Genomic DNA, 9,685 nt, shown 5'->3' on the forward strand with positions numbered 1-9,685 from the left:
CGCAGGTGGTATGGAAGGACTACTTAATTCTGCAAAATGTACCTTGTGAGTACAGAATAAAATAGATAAATAAACAAAACTATAATGACAGTCTTAAAGTCTTGAAACTAGAATTTGTCTCATCATGACAGGCTCATAGAATTGGGTAAAATGCAGGACCTGCCTCAGATGATATTGTACTTTAGTGGTGTGAATTCTCTAATAAATTTGTAATTAATCAAATTACCATAATCCTGGGGCTCTTGGAGTCTGGGCCAATTGCCCGCCTTGCCCAGTTATTAATCCAGCCCTGCTATTCTGATATACAGTAACATTTCCAAACTGACCTGTCATTTCAGATGATTATGTGCTGAAATATAACATATTCCCAAATAATTATGCATCACTGAAACCAGTACACGTCTCTCCTTTTGGAAACTGGGCGCTTACGTGGAGAACGTGAAGGCACCACGGGCCTGGGTTACCCTTCTACGTCAATGACACTGGGCGGTTCATGAATGGGGTTTTGAAGTGGGAGGGCCCGTCATCTGACTTTATCAGGCAGGGGTGGGGAAGTGGGTGCTGTGCTGTGCTGTGCTGTTAGTGTTTGGTTTGGTGCGATGCATCTTCATGACTGTTTTAAAACACACGAGCAGCGGGTTCACTGTGCTTAAGTTACGGACTGCGGTGGAGCGATCGGCCCAGAGCAGAGTAAACATCCATCAGTTGAGACGTGCAGCGGGGGAAAGCTAGCTCCAGCCCAGCTAGACTCCGTGACGGCAGCCCGGAGCCAGAGAAGGGAGAGAGCCGCGTCGGTGAGCCATGGGTTTCCGCAAGAAGAACAAGAGCCCGCCGGTGCTGAGCCACGAGTTTGTGATCCAGAATCACGCCGACATGGTTTCGTGTTTGGCCATGATTATCCTCCTCGGCTTGATGTTCGAGGTACTGTGTGATTGGACAGGAAAAGCGCAGGAGCTGTGGTTAGCCGAGTGATGTTAGGTGCTGCAAACTATCGTTAGCTGACATGACAGCAGAACTCCAGGGGCAGGGCGCTAGCGTGTCTTTCTCCTTCCCTTCTCATGTGTCTCACTGATTGCCAAAGAAGATGGCGAGGAGGCCCACTGGCACAGCTAACAGGTCATTTTACCAGTCGGCTAATCCATTGCCTCTGTGGCAAACCAATACATGTAGCTATCTGGCCTTTGGCAACAAGCTAGTCAGGCTAAACGCCTGTCTGCATGCTACACATTTGATTACCGTCCGATCGACAGAGCAACTATAGCTGACTAGTACCAAGCCACGTTTGAATGAAACAAGATAGCACCCCCCTGACTAACCTGTCCCCACCCAAACTCTGCCACCAGGCTGAAATTGAAAAGATTTTGTCTTAATCAACCGTTATCTGTGAAGATGAAGATGGGTTATAGCTTGGTACAGAGTCATCAATGCCCATACTCAAGGAGACAGTGAAGATACACACTCCTCCTGACACAATGAGAGTCACTGTAGCAATGGAAGTGAACTTAAAATATACCTCCCTTTTGTTAGAGACCCCAGGGAGCCCCTCCAGGCAGCCCCTGGAGGTCCCCAGACCCCAGTTATGGGAGTCAATGGATTCAGGATCTTGCAGTGACACAGCAGTCCTAACTCATTACATATGTGCATGAAATGATGACTGAATTTTTCACAATTGATTGATAGTTTGATACTAAACGATTAAACGTGGATGTAGTCATTAAGACGTTCTATTTATGTGCACCTGTCGAAAAAGGTATCACGAACGTAAGTTTCTCTTAACGTGGGACACCCAAGAGGATTGTACACACATTTATTACAGTGTTAGTTTATCAACACAAAGGCTTGGCTTCCTTCGTACGAAATATGTCAGTGGTCAGTGACAGACCTTTCCTCTGACTCAGAATCAGCCCATTAATCCTGTTTCTTTCTTTGTGTTTCAGGTCACAGCAAAGTTTGCCATCATGTTCATCACAGTCCAGTACAACGTAACACAAGTTCTTGGTGAGCTGAAGTCCAGTGATCATTTCAGTATTTTTAAAATGACTCAAGTTAACTGCATTTCCCTGCATCTGATTTGTGTTTCTCTCTTTTTTTTTTTTTTTTGCAGATGAGAAGATTGAGCCAGTGAACCTTTACCAGTATGGCCCTAAAGATGTGGCCACTGTGTTTTTCTACCTGCTTATTGCGGTCATCCTTCATGCCTTGATACAAGAATATATTCTCGACGTGAGTACATCATCATCCAAGCAGCCATTGTATTGGCTCACACTGTTTGTTGTTGTTGTTGTTGTTGTTGTTTGCACACAGTGGCTTATTATTTTGTTCTTTCATCTTGTGTATAAACATGGTATGAAGGAAACAGAAACTGTGCTAAAGAATCTCTCCTCCTGTGTATTCACTACAATCGTCTTTGTCTAGTTTTTAATTTCAAAAGCATCAAATAACGCCTCATGTGTTGGCTCTATTCTGGTCCATGAGAGCCATTTGTGGGTAATCAGGTCCAATCCTTCCAGCTGCATGTGCGCTACAGCATAATGACTGAAACAATGCTCATGTTTCTCCGTCAATTCCTAGTGGGATGTTATTAATAGAAAAAAATATTTTTATATATTTTTATTCCAAAAATAAAAATCTTTTTGTGGACCACAACAGGATTCTTTAAAAATATCTGTCTCTCTTAAAGGATAGGATCACACTTTTTCATGTCTGTCATGAAACAGGTGCCCATGTGAACATTTAAACAGGTTTTGGTTGCTGTAATATTCCTCCTGTTCATACTGGACGTTAAGAGATAACTTCCTAATACAGTTACATAGATGGGGGACAAAATTCTCAGTCCTTGTTCTGTGTAAAAATACTTTCAATTTGGGGTTTGGTGTATTGCTCAGGGACACTTCGACATATGGAGTGGAGGACCCTGTGATGTGTGTTCACCTTCTGTATTATTTTGTTTTATTTCAGAAAATGAACAGGAGGTTGCACCTGTCAAAAACCAAACACAGCAAGTTCAATGAGTCTGGACAGCTTGCGGCGTTCTACCTGTTCTCCTTCATCTGGGGCTGCAGCATCCTGACAGCGGTACGAGGGTCGGGAGTCACAGAAACACGCCGTCTCAGACTGCATTAGTCTTTATCTTATGCGGTGTCTCTTTTTCTCTGACAGGAGGACTTTGCAACAAATCCTACTTTCTTATGGGAGGGTTACCCACACACTCACATGGTGTAAGTAAAGATTTATAGACTTCTGCATATCATAAGCTCATATTTTAGTGATTTAATCCCAGAAACATCTAAACAAAACACTGAATTCCAATTTTAAATGATTTCCACTAGGGAAGTATGTTCAATTTTCAATTCAATTCAATTTTATATATAGCGCCAATTCATAACAGAAGTTATCTCATTGCACTTTTCCTATAGAGTGCATGTTGAGCTTTTAACATGATGCACTTGTATTTTTTCACTTGTTTGGAATTGTTAGGATTCATCTTATCTTCTATCAAAGTTTAAGATCAAAGTCCAAGCTTAATGTCATAGATCAATGAGAGATCATGTTTTGGATTCCAGGTCAGGCTGTGTTTCTTTTCCATTTTCTTACTGGTTTGACTTGTCGTACATGTCACTGGATTTTAAATAGAAGTTACAGAACAGTGCACCATGCACAACATGATCTATTGTATATTAATATGATATAACTTCTGTCCATGCTAAAATAACACCCACCCCTCTGCACAACCTGTCTTCTGTCCTAGTTTTCAGGTCAAGTTCTTCTACATTTGCCAAATTGCCTATTGGCTCCATGCACTTCCTGAGCTGTACTTTCAAAAAGTACGGAAGGTGAGGGTCATTTAACAAAAATTATGTACTTGGAAAAAAATTTCAGGTTTTTGTGTGTTGCCCTAGGTTAGCAGAGCAGCAGTTTATTCATGTAAACCAGTGGTCTTGTATTGCAGATGTGAGGTGGCACACTGGCTCAACTTTCATTTGGGTTTTACAGCCACATCAACCATCTAACCTCTTAACAGATGAGAAGTGGTGAAGAACTTTTTGTGCAATGGCCTCTGCAGTCTGTAATCTATGATGAGTGCAGTGGTGTTTATACCTCCTGCGCAGATGTGCAGGAAGGAATACCTTCACACCTCTGTTGCAGTACTTGTAGACAAGCAAGAAGAAATGTTTTTTTCTTAGTTGATTTAGCATTACTGTATAGTGAAACCTTTCCAGCAAACTGTACTGATTGTGGCAGTTGATGTTGCTGCTGTTACTAACACAAACTCTCTCCTGCTTTGTTTTATTTCTACAGGAGGACATCCCCCGCCAGCTCTATTACATTTGCCTTTACGTTGTCCACATCACTGGTGCCTATGTCTTAAAGTGAGTGAAATAATACATTTTTCTGAGTGTGTCCTCTGAGGATGAATTAAAGAATATTCTGAGGAAGCATATTCTAGGTTTATCTCATAAAGATCTAATTTATCCTGATATTGACTGAGAATGTTTCAAACCGGTGCCTGATAAAATGGTTTTAACTTTTTACCAGGTAACGCAGTGTTCATTTTTGCTATTGCAGGAAACTGTATAAAAGTAAAATTATCATTATGCGATTTACAACTCGGACATCATGCCTGACACTAAGCTACTACACAGTATCTATGAGTTTATGGAGTGATTTTTTTTTTTTCTTTGAGTGATGGACTGTGAGTAGTTGCTCAGTTTTCAGCCTATTTGATTTTTCCTTTTTTGTACTTACACAACCTAAGCCAGGTCAGCTGACTTTTCCTTTATATGGGGAATTGAAACCATAAGGTTTCATACTGTACTTTGACCTGTGAGCCCTACCTGGTTTTTAAAATGGAGTCTCTTCCCTTTGCTCATCCCCTGGGGAACTGATATGAAAGTGTTCACAGCCATGTTCTATAAGAAGAGTATATGTTGCTGATGGTGTTCAGTGTTGTCACCTTTTTTTTTCTTCGTGTTCTCTGTTAATTCTGTGTTGCCGTCCCTCTCTCTGTGTCCCATCTGTTTAGCCTCCACCGACTGGGCCTAGTGTTGCTGGTCCCTCACTACCTGGTGGAGCTCCTGTTCCACGCTTCACGCCTCTTCTACTTCAGTGATGAGAACAAGCAGAAGGGGTATTGCTTTCATTCGTCTAACAAACAAGTTGTTATTTTTGGTGGGTGGTAATGGCTTCCTGATCTGAACAAATTGATGCAATGTGTTTTTTTCCTTTACAGTTTTACTCTGTGGGCACTGCTTTTTGTCATCGCCCGCCTCCTCACCCTCACACTCTCAGTTCTGACGTTTGGCTTTGGGCTGCCCCGCACAAAAAACCAGGGCTTTTCCTTAGCAGAAGGCAACTTCAATGTGCTCACCGTAAGGCAAGTCCAGATGGCAATTAACAGGAAAAGCCCTTAATGTCTCGTACCTAGCCAATTTACCCATTGCATTAAACTTAAAAATGCCAAAATGGCCAAAGTTTTGTTTCCTGTTCACAAATTAAAGAACTTCATGAAATCTGTCCTCCCCACCCCTCAGGATGACTTGTTTGGCAGCTATCTGCCTCACGCAGGCTTGGATGATGTGGAAATTCATTAACTTCCAATTGAAAAAGTGGAGGGAGCACAGCCAGAACCAGGCCTCAAAGAAGAAGACAGTCAGCCCAAAGAGTAAGCCTCACAAAAGGGAGCCTACAAGGGGTGAGTATTCAAGAACCACAGCATCTGGTCAGTCACCCAAAAAGACATAATGTAATCCTATGTTTCTTTTTATGTCTCACAACCTTGAGTTTTCAGATTCTTTTGTGATATTGCTCATTGTTGAATATATGTCTGAAATTGATTTCATCAGGAATGTTTCTATTCACTTGTCTTGTCAGGAGGTGCTGCCAATGGGGTTGTGAAGTCTGACGATAAAACATCACCACGGGCAAGAAAAGCCAAAGCTTCATAGAGGTGGAAGAATTGGGGAAAATAACAGAGTGAGGGAGTTCTGACAATGTGACATTATGTCTTTATACAACTTAAAATTTTGTCTACTGCTCTCCAAAACAAATGTTTAAGCGCACTAAGAAACCTTACATAACTGTCCCCTTGGGGTTGAAACTCCATTTTGAAAAAGTACAGTGTTACTGTCTGCTAGAAATGTTTATTATTAATTTGGGTTGTCTGCAGATGGGACGTTGGCAGGACAATGCTGGTTTTGATGCTTTAACAGGATAGATTTAGTTCTTCAAAGTGTCCTTGTGTAAAACTATGATCACTCACCGGGTACTTTTAAACTCGTTGCTCTTCAGTAATTTGATATGGAATCAGTTAACATCACAGTACCTTAAAAAGCGAATTTTGACTTCAGGGCAACTTAATATCAAGCGTTAATGTACAGATTAACTGTATGGGGTGTCACTGTAAGCTTGGGCCTCATTCAGTTAAACTCGCAAAACAGGCCACTGGCTCAAGTCCCAAAATAAAGCCTTTCTTGCTCTGGAAGATAGCACTTCGGTATTCTGCTGTTGTCAGGAAAATGAATTGCTCCAGAGGAATATTTGTGCTATTTAGGTATTTGGCATAGCTGCAGCCAGAAAACTGAAGCATGTACTTAACTCTTTTATCATTTACTGGCATTTTGTGATAGCCTCTGCCTTTGAAATCCAACATGTTACAGGATTGAGGCACTTGTGTATTTTTGTTTGCTTTTATCACTTGCCTGGTAATCAGCTTAACCCTGTTACAGGGCACTCATCCAGGTTAGGTGACTTACCAAGAGGAAGCTATACTGTAACCTGTGATGCTGTACTGTATGCATACAGTTAAATCTTTATAACGGCATGATTGGAAACTTGAGCAAGAAAACTGTGCGAGGCTGCGATTCAGTCTTTTTTATGGTAATGTCAATGCATGATGGTTTAAGGCTAAAGACTTTATGGCTAGTTCCTACCTGTGCTGTTGAGTTTGCATCTCTCTCTCTCACACACACACACAAGCATTCAGTGGCCTTTTTACAACTGCTGCAAGAGGTTTGAGTTATTTATTTTTGCCATATACTACAGATAGTTATTATTTTATATGCTTTGAAAAGCTATAACCAGCAAACACAGCGGTACATAGCAACTGCGTTTAGTTAATCCAAACAATACAATCTTTCTTCAAGTGTCCTTATAATGTCAGTGGTTTGTATCACTCGTTCTGCTTGTGTTGCGTTCTGTTTGCCTTCTCTGTTCGCTTTTTTTTTATTCTTGGGTATCAGGAGACATGCTATTCACCACTTAACACTATAAATTACATCCCATGGTGCAATGGGAGGTGTGTTTGTAAGGGGATGTGTTTGTGTGTGTGTGTGTGTGTGTGTACAGTATTGTTTTGCCTACTGTGTATGTGAATTAACTGGGCGTGAATGATGATGATGATGGTGATGACAACGATGTTTATTGCTTGTCTCTCGTAAAAAAAAAATTGCCTGCGTGCAGAGCATGAAATGTGACAATCTGTTTGACTCCTGCCCTGTTTGTTGTATTTCACAATCATATCCTATCTTTTAGTTAGCTTTGGTTGGGTCCGTCTCACTTCCCAACACGCTTCTGTGTGTAACACACTGAGTTGTGGATAGGTGTTCTATAGGTTATTGGTTACTTAATGCTTATGTGTTCAATGTCTCTGCCCCTCAGATGCCCTTTCCTGTGTGAGAGAGATTCTGTGATTTCTGTTTGCCAAATGTGGCATGTTTTGTCCTTCCTGCTTAACCTTTTCAATGATTCTGACATTGCTATGGAGCACACATATTGTACTGTTGGCCATATTCTTTCCTCTCATGGACCAAGTCCTGCTCTACTACTAAACCACTGTGCATGTGACGCTCTGTACAGAAAAGACTGTACTACCTGTCTGCAGACAGTTGGAGTTTGGAGTCTTTAGTCTAGAGCAGGGAGGAGATGAAGATGCCATTCATTTTTGCTCCCTTTAGCGCTCCTTATTGGGACTTTGGTGGTCTTTAAAGCCCTATGTCTGTGTATGGCAGTGTCATAGGAGGGAAGGAGGAGCAGAGGACTTATGTACCAGCCTGTTATTAAACTGTCTCAGATATAAAAGAGAAAAAAAACGGACTTAACCCTACACTGTACTAAAATATGTGTCAGATTTTTAAGCTATTTTTATAGAGGGGAAACTGTTGAAATTCACTGTTGTTCAGTACACACGTGTGAATATTTGTTTTGCATCCATATTGATATGAATTGTTTTTTATATAAGAATGAAGCTTGCTGAACTGTTAGCGTGAGTATACATTGTGGTATGAGTGTAAAAATTAACTTAGCCTAATGGTTTATTTAACTTCATGGCCTTATTAGAGCAAAGTGAACTCAATTGTATAACAGTGCTCAGTTAACACTATGCTGCAGGTGTACACTGCAGCTTTCACAACTACATGTTTTATGATAGTGAAATACACTGTCATACTGACACTAGTCATTATCACATCAGTTTAAATATGATCAGAGGAGCAAATGGTCAGTTAACTTTTTTATTTGTTCCAGTCCTGCAGGTGTTTCTCAGTACTCGTGATTACAGGCCCGGATGTAGAACCAACAAACTACATTTTGCAGAGTGAAACCATCTGTAAGCTTTCCTTGCTCATCAGATGTCATACTGTACAGCTGACGTTTAGGCTCTGAAATATGAGCCACTCGGCAGTTCGCGGTCCCCTCGCTTTGAGACACAATAGCCTGTATAATCCTACAGGAACGCACTTTTTTTTTTTTTTTTTTGCATAATATGCATTATGTCAGAGCACCATAACACTGCTCACTTGGGCTGTTTCTGCATTGATGCTCAATGATTTACACATTTGAATTAAAACTGCATTTTGTAATTGTTGAAAACCAAAAAAAAAAGAAAAAAGACTGCAATGATTTAACTGTATGAGCAACCACTAGGTGGCAACAATCATTAATGCATCTAACCATGAGATCACTAAAAAAAAAAAAGACCTGCACAGCAGAGACACACATTTAGTGTATTCTATTAATTAATTCTGCATTGTCTTTGATTTGTTTTTATTTTGCTGCTTGTTTATAGATGTTGCGATATATTTCCTTTTCAAATATGTTGTCTCTGAACTGCTCTGATGGTATAAATTTATGCAAAATATTGTGAGTTCTGATCATTTTTCTTTGTCATTATTTTTTTTTATTTCATGTTTGAATAAAGCTTTTATTCATTACACAAACTTGTTGAACGTATTTTTTCATATATCGCTCACAGTGGTAGTAGAACTGTCTCCATGGAAACCCCATGAAAAAAAACATCGCAGTTTCAAAGTGCACAGTAAATTATGAGAGCTGTAGATAATTATCCACTTCTGAGGTGAATCAGCAGTGAAAATGTCATTCATAAAGCAGGGATACGCACAAGATATTGGTTTTTGAGGCTTCCCTCTCTTACCTTCTGCTCATTACATCTTTCCACCTATTTCACTTAAGGATATATTTGGAGACCTACTTCGTTTTAAACATTTTTCATTTATACTACCCTTTGGGGATGCTGTCAGGAGACATGAGGAAATATTGGCCAAATCCTACTTCTTGGCTAATTACCACCAGGGGGCAACACTGAGCTTTTTGCTTGAGGGACAGAAGCAGTCTGCAGGGGGATAGCTGCATACAGACCTGCATTAATAAATCACTAGTCAGAGTGAGAAAG

General features: G+C 40.5%; 1 protein-coding gene across 4 annotated transcripts in view; it reads left to right on the top strand.

The window, feature by feature from the left end:
* Positions 1-9,212, top strand: part of zgc:113278 (Translocating chain-associated membrane protein 1-like 1-like) — a 10,105-nt gene extending 893 nt beyond the window's left edge. The window contains exons 1-12 of one of the 4 annotated variants that reach the window (XM_044212546.1): positions 550-921; positions 1,938-1,998; positions 2,105-2,223; positions 2,959-3,075; positions 3,160-3,218; positions 3,749-3,833; positions 4,300-4,370; positions 5,024-5,128; positions 5,231-5,374; positions 5,532-5,692; positions 5,872-5,973; positions 8,521-9,212. In XM_044212546.1, coding sequence (XP_044068481.1) covers positions 802-921; positions 1,938-1,998; positions 2,105-2,223; positions 2,959-3,075; positions 3,160-3,218; positions 3,749-3,833; positions 4,300-4,370; positions 5,024-5,128; positions 5,231-5,374; positions 5,532-5,692; positions 5,872-5,945 — 1,116 coding nt within the window. In that variant the 5' untranslated portion in view covers positions 550-801 and the 3' untranslated portion in view covers positions 5,946-5,973; positions 8,521-9,212. Of the gene's footprint in view, positions 1-549; positions 922-943; positions 1,117-1,937; positions 1,999-2,104; positions 2,224-2,958; positions 3,076-3,159; positions 3,219-3,748; positions 3,834-4,299; positions 4,371-5,023; positions 5,129-5,230; positions 5,375-5,531; positions 5,693-5,871 lie in introns of those variants that run through there. The other 3 variants (XM_044212545.1, XM_044212547.1, XM_044212548.1) reach the window with 3 other exon arrangements.
* Positions 9,213-9,685: the final 473 nt, after the last annotated feature.

Source organism: Siniperca chuatsi, linkage group LG10, assembly GCF_020085105.1.
Source record: "Siniperca chuatsi isolate FFG_IHB_CAS linkage group LG10, ASM2008510v1, whole genome shotgun sequence".
Classification (NCBI taxonomy): Eukaryota; Metazoa; Chordata; class Actinopteri; order Centrarchiformes; family Sinipercidae; genus Siniperca; species Siniperca chuatsi.